Source organism: Ascaphus truei, chromosome 4 (assembly GCF_040206685.1).
Source record: "Ascaphus truei isolate aAscTru1 chromosome 4, aAscTru1.hap1, whole genome shotgun sequence".
NCBI lineage: Eukaryota > Metazoa > Chordata > Amphibia > Anura > Ascaphidae > Ascaphus > Ascaphus truei.
Genome location: NC_134486.1, coordinates 68,193,831 through 68,212,285, shown reverse-complemented (window position 1 = coordinate 68,212,285; position 18,455 = coordinate 68,193,831). Strand labels below are relative to the sequence as shown.

At 37.7% G+C, this 18,455-nt stretch overlaps 2 protein-coding genes across 4 annotated transcripts in view; one reads left to right on the top strand and one right to left on the bottom strand.

Annotated features, from left to right (window-relative positions):
- Positions 1-10,414, top strand: part of GPCPD1 (glycerophosphocholine phosphodiesterase 1) — a 58,227-nt gene extending 47,813 nt beyond the window's left edge. For 2 of the 3 annotated variants that reach the window (XM_075595990.1, XM_075595989.1), the window contains exons 15-20: positions 2,210-2,271; positions 2,612-2,677; positions 3,085-3,221; positions 4,455-4,590; positions 5,209-5,369; positions 8,026-10,414. In XM_075595990.1, coding sequence (XP_075452105.1) covers positions 2,210-2,271; positions 2,612-2,677; positions 3,085-3,221; positions 4,455-4,590; positions 5,209-5,369; positions 8,026-8,224 — 761 coding nt within the window. In that variant the 3' untranslated portion in view covers positions 8,225-10,414. Of the gene's footprint in view, positions 1-2,209; positions 2,272-2,611; positions 2,678-3,084; positions 3,222-4,454; positions 4,591-5,208; positions 5,370-6,466; positions 6,510-8,025 lie in introns of all 3 variants that reach the window. The other variant, XM_075595991.1, reaches the window with a different exon arrangement.
- Positions 1-18,455, bottom strand: part of SHLD1 (shieldin complex subunit 1) — a 287,950-nt gene that overhangs the window by 239,358 nt on the left and 30,137 nt on the right. Inside the window, exon 2 of the mRNA XM_075595998.1 lies at positions 10,751-10,834. The gene's annotated coding sequence lies outside the window, so the exon portion shown is untranslated. The remainder of the gene's footprint in view (positions 1-10,750; positions 10,835-18,455) is intronic.

The following is an 18,455-nucleotide window of genomic DNA, read 5'->3' as shown; positions in this document are numbered from 1 at the left end:
ACCACTTCTTTGCCAAAGAAGGGTATAATGTTTAGTACATACTGCCCCTAGATATGCTGCTCAGGTCCTACGGCATTGTGCAATGTGCTATTCTTACCATACCTTGCAGGGCAATTTTGTTTGGCACACGCAAGAAGTGCCAGCCATGTGCCCAATTGCCTGGACCCTTTTACACTGTGTGGCCACTTTATGGAACATGGTGCTCTTTATAAATATAGTTGCTCTGCTTTTGAGGTGTTCTGGAATATTTCCGAGGCCTAGTGTAGCTTATTGAGTTTAAAAAAAAAAATGTACAACTGGTGCAGTCGCCATCCCCAAATGTGTTCTTTCTTCACCCTCTATACAGCAGACCAGAGTGGCATTTGTTCCTCTTCTCCACGCTTCATTTATACCGGGGAACACAGACAGGAGAAAGAGAAATGACTTGCAGACTAGAGTAGCAGTTCTGCTAGGAAACGACCACAATTGTGGCTGCATGAATGTGTCTACTTTTTAAAGTGATTTGGTTTTGTAAATCCCTTAAAATAAATTATAATTACTTTATAATAGGAACACAAATACATATAAACACTGGTATGCATTACAAAGCAATAGTTGTTTTTGTTTTTTAATGGTAACTTGATGAGCGCATACTTGTGGTAGGCACCTCTTACATTACAAAACATAAAGAAACTGCTCAACTAAAATAATCTCTGGGAAAAATAAAATCATATACAGTGTGCTCAATCTACAAGGGCTTGGGTGGAAAAGTCCAATGTCCAACGCTTTCCTGGAGGGGGAAATACCTTGAAAGTAGAAACGAAAAAAATAGACAGGCACAACTTGTATAAGGAAAACTGTATTAAAAAGATATCACACACTTACATGAGAACACCGGCAGGCATGGGGTCACTCAAGCGCAGCAACCGTGGAGAAAGCCCACGCTTGCGAATGTTTGCCTCCGACTTCACGTCTGGCGTCTAGGCTTCAAGCAGTGGAAGCTACTGCTCCCTCTCCTCCCGTCTGTTTCTTTATTTTATTTGTAAAAATGTTTTACCAGGAAGTAATACATTGAGAGTTACCTCGTTTTCAAGTATGTCCTAGGCACAGAGTTATAAAAAATACATGGTTACATTAAAAGAACAGGGTTATACAGTGACTTCAGACATTTCATGGACAGATAGAGTTGAAAATTTGGGTACAGAGGATAAAGGGCTTGTGAGTTTCATATTGAAATAGTGCAACTTTAACATCAGCAAACGGCTCACACCCTTTGGCTGCCCATTGCCTGCACCAAAGGCTGTCCGCCTTTGGGGCAACGCCGATGTACACTGGGGTGGTTGAGATTCAATGCAGCTGTAAACAAACAATTCCTTGTATCCTCCTTGCTCATTAACATTCCTGTGAGTGGGGTTGACGTAGTACAAGCAAACGTTAACCCATAGCACGCTGGTCCTGTGCAGAGGGGAGCAGCTGTCCACCTTTGGGGCAACCCAGATGTTTCAGTCTGCCGTCAGCTGCTGCAAGGTGGGAGTGAGACAGGGCCATTGTCCCTTGTCGAAGCAGTGTGTGTAAGACGTTTAGGGCTATTGAGAGAGGCACATTGGTGTTGGCTTAGAGCCAGATAGCATACCACCATTCCCTAAGTTTGGCAGACACCAGACTGAAACAGACGGGAGGAGAGAGCAGTAGCTTCCACTGTTTGAAGCTTTGACGCCAGACGTGAAGTCTGAGGCAAACACTCGCGAGAGTGTGTGACGTCACTTCTGGGCCCCAGTGCCGGACGCTGATACCGGAGGAACTATTGCATGGATTTCAGCTGGGACCAGCTGAGGGCTTTCTTCACGGTTGCTGCGCTCCAGTGACCCCATATCTGCCAGTGTTGACTCACATGAGTGAGTGATATTATCATTTTTTATCTTTGTAATACAGTTTTCCTTATACAAGCTGCGCTTGTCTATTTTTTCGTTTCACCTCTTACATTACTTAGACGTCACTGACTTATGGGTAGTTTTAGTGCGTATGTTCTTGTCTACGTTATTCTACTCAGACTTATTTATTTTTTGCTTCTTATATAAATCTTAGATGGTTTTTGTAGAAAGATATAATACAATTTCAAGAAAAAAGGTTTACTGTATTTGAAGATCAAAGGTTTTACTTTAGTGTTAAACAGAATGTGCTTCAGATCGTGGTAACACTAACAGTTTTGTACCTACTTTCACGTTTGCAGATGCCCTTTGTGAGGAAGAATGTTCTGTTTCCGACAACCAGCCATTTCCTTCCCTTCAGTCGGTAACGCAAATCTTTACATTTACAAGAAAGAAATGGAATATCTTAGAAAAATACCTGCAGTTCAGTGGCGTTATATTGATTTGCATATACTCTGGGATTACATTATCCTTAAGTGGGCGTGCTTCTGGCCATATGTCTAAAAGAACAGAAGACTGAGAGTTAAGATTTCCCACCAGGTAGTGACAGAAATCCTACATACTCGTTATAATCTATACGTGACGTGAACAGAGACGTGAACTCTCGCTTATAAGTAACACAAAAGAGTTGTGTTGTACAACACTTTGCATTCTCATCACACGTTCCACTATTCTCACAGTGAATACTTGTTTTTTTTACGTAGGCTTTGGAATCTGTTCCTGAGGATGTCGGGTTTAACATTGAAATCAAGTGGATTTGCCAACAAAGAGTAAGAAACCATGTGTTTTTGTTTTGTTTTAAATATGGTGGGTTTTTTCTTTTAATTTAAACTGACGTTTTAATATAAATGTAATCCAATGCCAGACTTTTTGTCCTCTTTAATTTTTCTGTGCATTTTTTAGATGCCAGATTTCATTCTGTAATCCCTTTTTTTGTGTTGAAGGTACAGTTCCACCTTTGTAATGAAACACCACATATTTTATAAGCAGCATTGGAAATAGGTGTAGCTATTCCTCAAAGTGAGAAAGGAAGATGGGAGGAGAGCCTATAACTATTTTATGCTACAAAAACCAGAGTATATACCAAGCTTACATAAATATAAATGACTGAAGAATAATTAGTTGAGTATTTTAAATGATTTCTCTAACAATGTTTTGTAATTTTTCCTCTGTATAGGATGGTGTATGGGATGGAAAGTTGTCTACTTATTTTGACATGAACCTTTTCTTGGACATCATTTTAAAAACCATTTTGAGAAATTGTGGCTCCAGGAGGATTGTATTTTCTTCATTTGATGCAGATATTTGCACTATGTAAGTGTTACAGATTTGTGTGTATGTGTCACATGTAAAAAGGATTAATGCAATCTACATGAAGTTAATCGTTTTGTTGAAATAAATTTACAATTGAGCTTTACGATGCAAAACTTCATGTCATTATTGAGCGGTACATTTGACTCTTTGGTGTCAAACACCTCTTTATTATGTTAATTGTATTACGTTGCTGAAATAAGCAAGCAGCAGACTTGAAAATACCACACTGCTAGTGTACTGTTGATTTCTATTGGCTTTCATGCCTACTGGTTTTATTACACATATGTGATTAGGAAGAAACCCCTATTTCGGTTGGCATTACCGCAGCATCCCTGCAGACCACTACTGTACATTTGCTGCATGAGGTTTGATGAAAGAAAAAAAGGAGGCACGCTTTCTGGGGGAATAAATGTTATAGTGATGGTTAAAGTCCCCGCACGCTTGTAAAACCAAATGCACAGCAGTGTAAGCTGCCTAAATGTGCTATTCCATATGTTTTTTTTAAATGGATTGAACGAAATATATTAATGTATTCTAATTGAGTAGTGGATTTAATTGTATTTAAAATAAACATTTAGTTTTATTACGGATTATTATTATTAACATGCCGTAGACTTGTATTCTTTTGGAGTATGACACATAAATACTATTTATCTCCTAATCAAATTGTTGTCTTGTTTCAGCAATGAACTTGTAATATAAACCCCCTTTAGACTACCCCCTCAATTTATATATTTTTTAAATTAAAACTGAACATATACTCCACCGACCAATGTAATTTGGCTATCAAATGTAAATACACATATTTTTAAATTGCTCTCATTAACTTAGTCCTGTGGGATAATTTAACACTATGGAGCTATTGGCATATTGGTACCTACAGGGAGGTGCATAAGTACACAGATATGAAGCAGTGTATTGCTGTGAGGCACTTTAATATGTGCTGATATATTTATCATTTCCATCGACTTTATTAGAAGATGGTATTGGTATGCATTGCAACCGTGTGCTACAGTGACAGTGAAGACATGCGATCATGTCTAGGGAGAGAGCCCTTGAAAGACTGTCCAAACTATACTGGATAAATCATGCAGCCAGATGTAAACTTTAAATGGTATTTGTGACTGTTGTGTCATTTCAGTTTGGAAAACCTATATGCACGTATTGCTAAGCAGACATACATCATTATTCATATTGTTGATTACATGTTTGTTTATTTTCCATTGGATCTAGGGTTCGCCTAAAGCAAAATAAATACCCCATACTTTTTTTGACACAAGGACAATCTAATATATACCCAGAGCTCATGGATATTCGTTCTCGTTCAACTCCTATTGCAATGAGTTTTGCTCAGTTTGAAAACATCCTGGTAAGTGTTATTGCCATGTCCTTGTTTCAATATTCCTATCGTCTGAGACTGTAAATAAACTACTGTATAAGGTTGCAGATGGCATGTCGGGGTTCTTCAGTTTTCGGATATACCCACAAGGAGTTTTATGTTCTTTTATTAAACGTATGCCCTCAAGGAAAACTGAAATGAACATGGTTCAGCCCCTTCTTCAATCCCATAATTTAAAAAAAGGAGAAACCCGTGCAGTGCTGCTTTAAATTGTAGCCTTCAATTCGTTTCAATTGGTCTCATTGCACTGTTTGATCATGAGATATGAATCCGCAATTTTAACATTGCATCTCTTTAAAAGTGTTGCTGTATAAACCTCTTCTTGAATCCCGGAGCCAGAATTAATGTTGCATTACAAATTCATATTCTAATACTTTGCAAATTATTTCACACGTTTTTAAAATATAATGGTATGTGGCTGGTGATCAAGGTTTAATAACAATTGCATAAATGTATACTTCCTTGTGTTTTGTGCTCTTCTGTGATTTGGTACTTTGGTTGCATATATGATTGTGGTTAAGATTGTTAAACGGCTCCTTAAAGTTGACTTTGCTCATGAAAGTGGAATATTTTGTTTGTTTTATACAGGGAATAAGTGTACACACTGAAGACCTCCTAAGAAATCCACCCTACATTCAAGAAGCAAAATCTAAAGGCTTAGTGGTGTTTTGCTGGGGGGATGATGCAAATGACCCTGAAAGCCGGCAATTGATGAGAGAATATGGCATTGATGGCTTAATCTATGACCGGTATTGTTCTGAGATAATTTTATGTCTTAGTACAGCAAAAGCGCTTTTTGTAATTACATTCTTTATAGCTTCTGCAATGCTTACTCTGAAGTGACTAAATACATTACCGGTTCCTAAACTCACTTTTCTAAAGTACATTATGAGAATATAGTCTAAACTATGACTTGAAAAACACTGATATACAAATCTCAATAATAGCAATTTGTTGTAATGAATACTTTACATACAGATCATTATCTCTGCAGCTTCTATTATTAAAAGATTCATTTTGTATTGGTGAAACGAAACAAAAAAAAATTTTCTTCTACTGAATATCATGAAATTTGTAGTCCAATATATTTGTATTTCTCACGCTAGTTGGCTTTAGATCATTAAAGATTGTTACATGATCTACTGTACCAAGCAAACTCTAATTTTATTAAACACAGTGAAGTGACCACAAGTTGAATTTATGTTACATTAGTTCATATTAAGGTACAGCTCAACCCCATTATAAAGCAATCCGTTGCAACGCGAATCCGCTTATAACGCGATGCCTGCCTGGCTCCCAATTTTTGTATTTATGAATACTTTACAACACAATTTGATATCTTAAATACTTTATTGTACAATGCATACAATTGTACATTATTTCTAACACGATCCGCTTATAATGCGATTTTATTCTTTGGACCCCAAGCACAGCGTTATAAGGGGGTTGTGCTGTATTTGCCATACGGAAGTTATGTAATGAAACGTTCATTGTTGTAAGATATAACTAGCATTGCTATACCTGCTCTTTTAACAAAAAATGATTCATCTGAACATTCACTGACGCAATGACATAACATTTTAAATATTTCCCCCCCCCCCAAAAATGTAAAAAGACGTAACTCCCAATTTGGTCACCTTGTGAGTTCATTTTCTGGTAATTGGATTCTAAAATAAATAAAAAAATGAAACATTAAATGATAAAGAAGGATTTCAGGGGGAAAAACTAGTAACAATAGTTTTGAACAGCTTCTAGATTAATTGAAAATGTTAGTCTCAAGTCTTTCTCTTCCTTTTTTTATTTTTTATTTTATTGTTTTTATTTTTTTCCCTCTCCTGTCTTTCAGAATTTTCGCCCTTTGACCATCCTAAATTTAAAAAGACAATTAGGTTGTAATCTTTCTCATGTCTTGATTTTAAGCCTCTATTTAGAGTCATGATTATAAACTTAAATCTTATTCATACAACGTAACTTATATTGACCACTGAATTCTCATTTGGCACGTGAATACATGTAAATATAGCAGGTCTGTCCGTATTTCTCATTGCCAGAATGATTACGCCTAAACTTCAATTACTACTCTTTGAAGTTGGTATGATTTAAATATAATGTAATTGCAATCCAGAATATTCAAATCTCGTTAATGTATATTATCTGACATTTGACAACTATGAAAAATATTTGAAGAAGTTCTGACGCACTTAATATGGTCCTTTACACCTGTCAAGGGGGAAACCCCCAAAACGTCGTTCACCTTTTCACCAGAAAGTTAAAAATACAGAGGGAAATCTTTAAAAGACGAGACTCGAGTGTGATCCATACTGAGTGCGTTGGTACTTCTTCAAATCTGCTACGTTGTTTCCCATGAGAACTAGGATTGCCTCATAATTATGACTGCCGTATTTACATAATTCTGTTTTCCTGAGCAGCGCATGGACATATTTGAAAAGCATGATTTTACTAAAGAAGTCTAGTAGATTTTCTTCCCTGATTGCGATAAAGCATGGCATTGGATGAGTGTTATTTTTAGACTAATCCAAATTGCTTAACTGTCTCTTAATCTATTCAGTCTGCATTGATTCGACAATTTTGAACTTCATAAAGAAATAACATGATAATTTGTAGTTAAACTACAGAACATCATTAATTACATGAGCTGTAGTAGCACTCCCGACATGTAGTAATGTCATTGTATTAAAGAACCTCAGATCATATTCCTGGCCCAAAGGACCTGTATCTGGGCAATCAATTAACAGTGCTTGCCCAGATAAGTCAATAACAATTAAAAGCCACGGTGGTCCCATGCATTTATTTTGACTTTATTGATGAATATTGCTACGCTTTTGCTCTCAAGGGTTTAGTTTATCATATAAAGTTATTATTTACAGTAATTTCCATTGCTGCATAATTTTATAGTGGAAACATTTCTATGCAACACCGAACCAGTTTTCATGTATACAAGTCTTATTTCAATATACTTTATATATATATGTAGGAGCATGGTTTAGTATGCTCTGCTTACTATACCAACTACAAGTATGGGTATATTATTTGTACAATGTATGCATACTTATGTTTTCTATGTTTCATGTTTTAGTAAGCCAGCAAAACTGAATGAATATAGTGTCATATTAACCATTTGCTTTTGTTCAGGGAATAAATGTGCATCTGTAATAAATGATATAAGTGATGTACGAATATATATTTATACTGTGGTTTTTATGTAGTATTAAAAATAAATTGTAATAGGTAAAACTTGAGCATTATTGTAGCATATAGGTTAGACATCCTCACCCAAGATGAGCTGTATGGTTAATGCATTAGCACCCTGCCTGTTAAACTGCAAAAAATACGACTCGCTTTGTTTTATTCAATCTAAAGGTCTTATTTTATCTCATGCTACAGGATATATGACTGGCATCCTGAGCAACCAAACATATTCCAGGTAGAACAAATGGAACGCCTCAAGCGAGGGATACCTGACGATATTCTGAAGAGTTGTCTCTGCCCCGTGCTTAACCACTATGTCTGTACTTCAACTGTCTGCATTAATAACAAAGTCCTTGTGGATACAAATGGTGTTGCTAGCCAGCAGCCAGTTTAAGTCTTAAGGGTTCAATAGCATCTCAGGGCTGTATACTGCTTTAGCAGATAGATTTAACCTTCAGGCGGTGCTTAAACCTTCATTTGTTTTCCTAATAAAGCAATAACCAAGCCATTGATTGTGTTCCACTACAGAACTTGCTTGCATCCTAAATTTTTGTTGTTTTCTCTTTTTCTTTTTAATTTTTTTTTTTTTTTTTTTTTTTGGACCAGACATAATTATTATGCCAGTATACTGAACAGATGTACACCTTGGAATAAAAAATTAAAAAAAACCTAATCGATGCAGGCAAACTACTGTAATAGGTTTTCTATAGAAAAAAAAACAAATACGAAATGTAACCACAGTACCTCTTAAGAAAAATATCCACTTTTTACCTTTTAAAGTGCAATATTTGATTTTATACTAGCAGCTGTAGCCAATATGCACATCAGTCACTGTACTGAAAACATAATTCTTTCTGGCCATTGACCGATTACCTCAGTTGCAGACGTTTGCACAGCTAGGTGCATTAGTACAGGACTAATGTGCCATTGTCAAAATGTTTTTGAATGTAGTGCCATGCATGTGGAACTCTGATGTCCTACTACTATATGTGATCTGTGGCTATGTAGGGTTTGTCTGTCTCCACTCCATGGGCTACATCCACAGTGCTCCATAATGCTGTTTGCGGCCAAAAACAATGTTAGCTTATTGGCTGGCTTTTGAAGATGCACTTTAATGTATAATGTGATATTAACTTAAGTTAATATCTATGTATCTTCACCTGCTGTGATAGAGCTCAGCCCACTCTAGTGCAATAGCCTAACTCTCTTAGCCCTTGTAGCCTCAAGAGCAGCACAGAGCACTATGTGCCTATTCTGTATGTATTTAGTGTATTTTGTTTGTCTGCATACAAATTTAGTGGGCCTTGGTACACACAGGCCTGGCTAAGACATTACAGCTAAAATATAATATAAAATAAAATATTGCTTCAAATCTTTTTTCCTCTGTTTTATAATCAATCAGTATCCTTATATATAAACCAACAAAGATATATGGTACAAAATAAGTGTTATGTCTTGATTGTCTCTTCTACCTTTTTAATATAGGGAAATACTTGCATAAAATGCATGGTTAAAAAAATAAAGCATGGACTAACTAGTATGCTGTATATTTTATACAATGCTTTTTCCCCCTGCTAATTTGATGCAAGAACGTTAGCCAGGGCTAGTTACCTGATAGGTAGGAACCACACCAAAAGCCAAGATATGTATTCATTTATATGTGCTTATTTTAGGTCATCTGTATTTAAAGCAGCGTTACGTTGTTGTTTTTGGAGGGGGGGTTGAGTATATGGGGAACAGGTGATCTCTGAGGATGGACTCTGTTAATTTCTGCTCCGTGGATCCCCTACTTCTCGAGATGCATACCTGTAAAGGGGCTGCCAGGCATGGAAAATGTCTGTTTTTTAAAGGTCCTTGGTGCCAATAGGAAGCCACATGCATGGGACCTTTTAAATCTGAAATACTTGGCAGCCCCTTTAGAGGTTGTCTCGGGGAGCAGTGAGTCCCTGGAACTGACATTATCATGGTTCACCCAGCTTCCCACGTAGGGGGGGGGAGGGGGAGAGAGAATGATATATTATTTATTCTAATGGTAAAATGCCTTTAAGCTATATTAAGTTATATACACGTCACTGTAATCATCTGTTTCTTCTGTAAAGCAGCAATCCTTCCCCAAAAGTAAATTGAAGCGTGATGTATGCTGTGATCAGCTGCCTTTGAATCTCCTTATTGCTGTATTCACTTGTTTTTGGAGTTACGACAGCAACGTGTGTTTGATACATGTGAAGAGCAGTGCCTACTTTAATCCCCCCGTGTATAATTGTATAAAACAAAAAGCCTATGTGCCGTGTTCAACTACAGGTGTACAGTATAGAATTTTAATATCGACCTTGGTCTGTACCCCAAACAAGATGCACTCCACTTTAGATTGTAAGTGTATACGGGGGATTGCTGCTTTTGATATCCATCGCTCTGCTTATGTCTGATTTACGTCATGTTTAAGTTATTCACAGATCTATCAAATATATTTAATGTGTGCATGTCTGACATTTTTAAACGTAACGTTTCTCTTTTGATAGCAGAGTATGGCAATGTGAGTGTTATATTCAATTAATGAATTCAATAAAAAAAAAAGTTCTCTGAATTTTGTATTTCTTGCTCAGTGTGCTTTACGTAGACTATTTCTGATCATCAATTTAACCCTTGATATGTACTAATGGAGGCAAGAACAAACCAACGTTGAAAGCAATACACAGCAGAAAAATTGTCATATAAGCACTGCTTAGATTGTCAACATAAAATGTATTATATTACGCCTGTGCGTGTGCAGTGCACATAAAGATAGTCGCCTAAGGAAAGAACTCTGCACCTTCCCAGCAACTGAAGTAGCTAACACTGGAGTAAACATAGCAGTTCCCCTCCGCAACAGCAGCAGGTAAGCCTATGGGGAGGAAAAAAAATCACAATTGAGATTACTCACTTTCACAAGAAGCAGGGGTCCTCAACTCCCTTCCAAGACGGGAGACCACCACGTGAACAGGAGAGTTCCGGCAATGACTCAGACCTGGAGGTAAGAACCATAACATTAATAGACGAAAAGCCTGATGAAGGATCTGAAGCAGACTTTTCTAAATAAGATTCAGAGAGAAATATGAGCCAATAGAACAGATCTTGCAGCTCTTTCTAAGACAATTAACCTACAGACTAGAGGAATCCAGAGTTTGAGAGAAATTGGGAGACATAAAGGCTCAAACTGCAAGTATATATACCGTGGGAAACGAGAGGGGAAGGTAAATGAACCCCTGCTCAGCTAGAATGAGATAATGAATAATATGGATAAGGTGCTAGACTGAGAATTGTATTAACAATAAACCAAAAGAGAAAAGAACTCGGTTAAATATAGCACTGAATTATCGCTAGTTGTAAATGTCAATATTAAAATAATCTATTACAATTAACTATTAAAATAAATGGTGCCTAGGATGGGATAAAAAATAAAACATGACTAAGTATGTCAAATAACTGGAACTTGCCAGTGGTAGCGGGTCACTACTAGTAGATAGACCCCTATTGTCGGTCTATAGGCGTGGCAGTGTCTAGTTGCTCAAATTATGAATAATTATTCTCCCCCCTGGCCAGGGAGGGGACTAAAGTGGTGTAGTGGCTGCAGATCGTATATCTCGTCTAGTGCTATATAATATAGCCTAGAGCAGCAGTAAATGCTGTGGTGAATGGTAATTGTATTATCCCCCGATCAAATTAGCGTGTTAAATAAGGGACTCTCCTACGTTCCCATTACTCATACTGATCCATTAACCTTGGATAAAGAACTTGCTAGGTTCTATAGAGCATTGCGCATTAAGGGGTTCTTTGCCTCACACACCCCTGGTTGTTACAGGTCAGACTATTGACATTGAGGAAAATACATTATTCCCTCATTTCAGAGTGTAGGAATCGAAGTAATTTTAATCCCGCCTCCAATAATCATGCCATAGAAACTTATATTTCCCTAGTAAAAAGGGAAATAGAGGCTATCAAGAAGGCACAACCACCTTTACCCAGACAGACTAATTTTTCGAAAGCGGACAGGGACATACTTAAGAGTATTGAGGACAGTAAAGATATTATCAAACCGGCTGATAAGGGTGGGGCAATTGTCATACTTAATAAACAGGATTACAGGGAAGAGATACTGCGCCAAGTGTCTGATGAAGCTAATTATGAATTAGTACCCAATAATCCCACACCAGGGATAGTACATAAGATCTCACAGGTAGTTATATCAGCTTTAGAAGGAGGGGTGATTTCAAGCAAACAGAAGGACTTCCTAATTAAAAAGGATCCCATAATCCCAGTGTTTTACACACTATCCAAAATTCATAAGAACTTGCATAGACCACCAGGATGCCCTATAATGGCTGGAACAGATTCAGTGTTCCGGCCTCTAGCTGTCTTTATTGATAAATTGCTCAACCCTTTTGTTTCTAATTTTGCTTCATATAATTTTACCTTTTATCACTTTGCTCATTGCGTGCGTTATACATTGTTTCCACCTCTCCCCTTTTTTTTGTATTGTTCCAGTCCGTTTGTTTCCCCTCCACCCCTCCTCTCCTCTCAATTTTCTGCATTTTTGTTTTACTCCATGAGATGTACCCTCCAGGCCTTCATTAGGGTTGGCTTTGTATCTGCATCCATTTTTCAATATATTTCTGCATTTTCATATTGTCACTTTGTCTGATTGTTCTTTATTGTGTGCTGGGAACCACTGTACATATTAATAAAGTTTAACGTTTTAACTCATTCACTACTCCCATTTTGAGTGCAATACTACAGAGCTTGCCCTTTTGTGCATTTTTGAGGATTTCCTATATAGGCATGTCCCGAAGGTATTGGATGTCTCAAATCCAATAAAATGGTGTGGATACAGGGTGAAAACAATCACTGTTATTGTAAATCAGAGTTCAAGCTTCATCTGATTCCTGTAGAGACTACAAAAAGGCTGCCAGTGTGTGAACTATGAACTGATCCAGTTCATCAAACCAATATACAGTAGGTGTAGACTTTGAGAAGATTGAAGATCAACCACTATGTGGCTGTATAGCAAGGGGGCGAGTGGTTCGACCCACATATTGAAAGGGACTTTGTTGCCCATTTAGGAGTCCCTGCAAATCATGTCACCAGGACCTCACAGTGCTTTACCTATGTGGGGGGGTTCAGCTCTTGCTCCGTAGACGAGGGAGTCTGGAGGGGAGAGAGAGGTCAGTCTGCAATTCAGAACGCCAAAGGATACAGGAGCCAGGTAATTCTATTTTAATTTTGAGTGAGCTTTGATGTTACGCAGGAACACTTTTTCCATACAGCCACTTAGTGATTGATCTTCAATAATCAAAGTTTGGTTTGAACTGGATAAGGTGCTAGTTTATTCAGGAATCAGATTAATCTTGGACTCTGATTTACAATAAAGGGTTTATTTTCACCCTGTATCCACACCATTTTATTGGATTAGAGACATTCAATACCATCAGGATATGCCTATGTAGGAAATCCTCCTGGTTTCCACATGACCACATTTTCCTATCTGGTTTGTATTTCTTGGTTTTTGGTTTGTTATTTTGTTTTTATATATTGCCTACCTTGCATTTTTCTTTTGTGAGTGAGCAATCGTCTGTTCAATAAATATTCCTTCAATTTTACAGATATATATTTTGGAGCGTGCGCGCCTCTAATTTTTATGTATGTATGGCCCCTGCTACAAATATATGTATACTGCGCACAGCAAGAGGGCTCTAGATACTAGCTGGGCTGTTAAAGCGCAACCAGATAACAGAGAGCCGGGAGGCCCTTTCCCGCAACCTTTGAGAATCCTTTGTGTATCACACACCTCATTACAAATGTTTCACCCTTAACAGGCCTGCAACGTGAGTACACACCATTTTGATATGAGATCTCCAACACTGCTGGCAATACTATTGGCCTAAGTGGCTTCCACATTAGACACTGGGAGTGTGTGTCCATGTAAAGGTTGCCCAGGGATCATAAAGCACTGGTTAATATATACACAAGTCTTGTCTGGTTTTATTGAAGGGTTCCAATTATGGTGTACTAAGGGAGGATGGATTAAGGCCCCATCATAGCACTTCTAGCCTGTTTAAATAAAGGGGTTACATATAGATTAATTTATCTGTTGGATTGAAGTTCCTTGGTCTGCTTCTTCCATATCCATAAACACGTCAGCACACACAAGCCCTACATAATAAATAAAGACCACATAATGCGGTTTTGTCATATATTGGTTATTATTATTTCTGGTTAAATTAGCATACAGTATACCTAATACTGACAGTATAAAATGAACAGCCACATATGGCTGAGGCTGAAAAGTAATACTGTATGTTCATCAAGTTCAACTTTTGATAAATTTTAGCACAACACAGATCATGACACCGGGACCCCTGGCTGCTAGACACATTCACTCTACCAAATAACATGTACAACGAAATAATTTCATACAAGTATTGTTTCAGCAAGAAATAGAGGTCAGAAACAGCTGTGGTGTGACTGAAAATACCACCAATAAAAAAGGTTTTAAAGCTCTTGTGGGAATAGTTATAAACAAAGTACCCATGCACTTAGAATGATCAATACCTCTTAGTATCATTTTCAGCTTGGAGAGATTGTCCCAGTGAGAATCATTACAAACACACAAACCTCCATCTAGTTTGACATTTTGGCTTCATTACCGGCATTCTTGTATTTGACATTGGCAGCATTTAAGGTTTTTTGAGCAAATGTGGAAAAAGAATAGTATTTACGCTGAAGCAGCGGGTACATTATCCTGGTCTCTGGAGGTTGTTTTTTCCCCCCCTATTGTTTCTGTCAACAGTACTGCTTCATAAACGTCTGGTTAGTGTAGCTAAAAGGGTTTAGTAATGGAGACTTAACTTTTATTTAATGAATTTGTACTCTATGTGAGAAATATTAGGGGGAATTGCAAGAAATTAAAATCCTCCATTTATCGCAGGAGAGAATAGCTTGGAAAGCAGTGATGTAGGCTAATGCCTTCACTACTGCAGGGACCTTTGTAATCTTTAAATACGTCGGAGGTTATGGACTGCACAAACCACGGTCTTATTCTGACACGTCATACAAAGACATCAATCAATCATACAAAATTATCAGGGGAAAAATCTTATACAGATTACATTACATCAAATAATTCACACAGTAACCCCCAACATACACTGTAATACAGAGTGTATTTAAAAATGGCAATTTCTTCCTCTACAGTATATTAAAATAGGCTCTCTAAAAGGATCATAACTCCATAAAAAAATCAATTTAAGCTTCCATTCTTAAATGTTTCATCTACCTCCTCTTTTAATTCTATATTGATTATATCATTACTGTCACCATTGTAAGCCTTGATACTGATGTCTGGGATAACAGTTCATGTTGTTTAGTAAATAATGCCTTCAATACTCTTCAATCTGTGATGTTTCCAGTGCCATAAATGAGGTCACAAATCAAGGATGACGCACTTAACACCCGAGAAAAAAATACATAGTTCCATACTAGATGAAGTACAAAAAAATGAGACGTCCATCGAGTTCATCCTATGTTACATTTAGATGACAGAGATCCTCATCAAAATGTTAAAAACTCCAGTCTCACTAAACAGTAACAATGAGAGAATGACACTTTCCTTAAATGATTCAAGTTATTTGGATAATATACTGTAATTGTAACCTTCCCTTCCCAGCTCCCTAGGCAGGTGACATCAGTGAAGTTGGGTATAGAACATCAGAATAGATTTACCTTCTCTGATGGTGCTAGCTGGGCGATGGAAAAGATGGACGCCAGGAGTTTCTATAGTACAACTTTAATCTTTATTCATGTTCTCAAGCTTGGGAACACTGCATTCACATTTACAGTACAATTGACATTGTTGTACCTTGTTTCAGCCATACTGTTATCACTCTATACATAGTTCTTCCCTGGGTGCCTTCTGTTAACATTCCTGGGAGGTGCATACACTTGTAACTGATGGGAATAAATGTATTGGATTAGGCCCCCTTTGTTTCGCTTGCTTAGCTCGATCTATGTGATCAAACCCCTTTCTGAAATCCTGTCCTGTTCTGTAGAGGTTATTCTTACACTCCTTTCCAGACAGTTTACTGATACTTTCTCAGGGTATGTAAACCCTGTATATGGAGATCCACTTGTAGGGCTGATCCCAATACATCCTAAAGCCCTATCTATGCAGCTTTCTGTGGCATGTCTGCATACCGTCTCTGGGACCTTCATATCTGTTGTCCATGTTATAGGGATCCTAACTGTAATGTCCTCTAATAGAATTATAGATCGTCTAGTACTGTCCCTAACTAAAACACAATAAACAGGGGGACCTAATCTCTTCTTTACTGGGGAGACTTTCCCCCAGCCTTTAATCCCCAAGGCTCCTACTTGCCTCTCCTTCTGGAACCTAACCTTCCAGAACATTTTCTCTGACTCATACTAACTATCATGCAGTTCTATGTGTCATCACAGGATGAAACATATCATTCACTGCTTACTATTAACTCCTTGGATTACATTAGTAACCAACACAAGGAGGGGGTGGGGGTATGGTAACAAAATACTGAAAATGTATGGACAGGGGCTAGTGAAAGAAAATAAAAGTATGTGATGGGAAAAGACTACACAAAGAACCTATGAACATGAAAAGATATGACCTGTAAGGTCTAATGACACCTTCTAAATGATGAGGGAGAGTTCCTTTGAGACATTCTGTGTATACTTGGATTCTGAAACCTCACAAGTAGAGAGGAACATTTCAGTTAGTTTAGTTTTATTGTTCTTATCTGTGTGTTAGGGGGGAGGGGGAGGTGAATTTGTGAATATTTGTAGTTCCAAATATTTTCCTTTGCGAATATTCTCCAATTTCAAATACTTCCTCTTCTTTTTTTTGTAAATTTATGAATGTTCTTCCATTTTCAATTATTCTTTGGGAATTTGCAGATAGCAATTATGACCCAGAAAATTGACAAAGAAACTAGTATTCCAATAATGCACATGTACAAGGTATTCCAATGCTGGCTGCGGCAAGGAGGCATCCAGGTGATTATGCTGTGTTGGGTACATGTCCAAGGAAAGACAAAGCTTTATGAGATGGTCTGCAGGGTCAGAACCATACAGTATACAGTCATGCCTTTCATACAGTATGCAGTGTACATTATGTCTCTATACTTTATTTATTTTTTAATCTTCCTAGTTTTGTCTTTTCACAGTGCGGTGATTCAGCTGGTGGATGAGATGAGCATCGAGAAGGCTGAATGATCTGCTACAAAGGAATATTCTACACCACAAGCATGATCTTCCAGTGTCCGAGCCCAGCATCAGATTAATGAGATGCAGTTTGGTCTGGACCTTTGGACGTGTGTTAAAGGACAAGCTAAAGTGCTGTACTGTACAGCATGTTTTCTGCACATGACAACTGATATGGATAGACATTGTACCATATTCTCGTTCTATCCACTTTTTTAATAAAATTATTATTATTGTAGAGCATATCCATTGATAACACCTGTTAAATTCTTGTGTCGTGCAATAGGCTTACCCCGGGCATGGAAAAAGATTTTCATTGTGCCATCTGCTGGGTACATACTGAATTGTAATTAAATAAACCCCACAAAACCGTGGGGTGTGATTCCGTTGGATGCCTGCGGCCGGACCACGGAGCGCAAAGTGTTCGCGCAGGGGGGATCTCGTGCCTTGTCACGCTACTGAGGACAGTAAGTCTTGCTACATCTGTTGATTGGTGAAGAAACTACTACAATGTGCAACCCTAGAGAGATGCAAATCTGAGGTGTTCATTTTACAATCTAAACCAACATTTTCCAGCAGAACTACCACCAACAAGGGCAAATAAAAAATATAGGTATTCTTTTGTACTTGAGAAACTTTCAGTTGGCTACGAAGACACTGTTCACAGCTTTCTGTGGTGACCGATTCTAGATCTAATACAATACTGTGCTAAATATTATGTACTGTACCTAGCTCCGGTATTGTACCAGGGAATCTTAGGTGTCTATTAATAAGCAGGAGAATCTGGTTGAAACCATTGGCTAGAGATCTCGTTTTGCCTACAAAATCCTTCACTGTAATCACAATAGTATATCACTTAGCACATATACGCTCGGCCAAATTATGCACTGTATAAATGACAATGTCATGAATAAAATATTAGCCTCAGCAGAAAGAGCAGAAGATGGCTATTATTGATAGGACACATGTATACAATTTGTCAGGCTAGAAATTAGTAATGAACTTGGAAGATATGTGAAATGATCTGAGTTTAGGAACACAGCCACAAACCAGTACAAAGAAGTGTTTGCTAAATTGGAAGTGTGGCTGTTTAAAATGGGTATCCCTATGATCATGCATGTTGCATTTTATTATTTTGCATGCCCCCTTCTGATTCCTCCCCTGGACGATATAGGGAAAAAATAAGCCCACCTACCCCCGAAAACATGTTGCGAAGAAAAGGGCAGCAGGGCGGTTAAAAAAAAGGTTAAGCCCTGTCCTGCTGTCCCTTTTAGTCAGGGTGATTGCCCGTGACCCAACGATTATTGTAAGGCACTGAGATTGACAGGCAATGTATTTTTCCAAAACCCTGAAATTGTAAA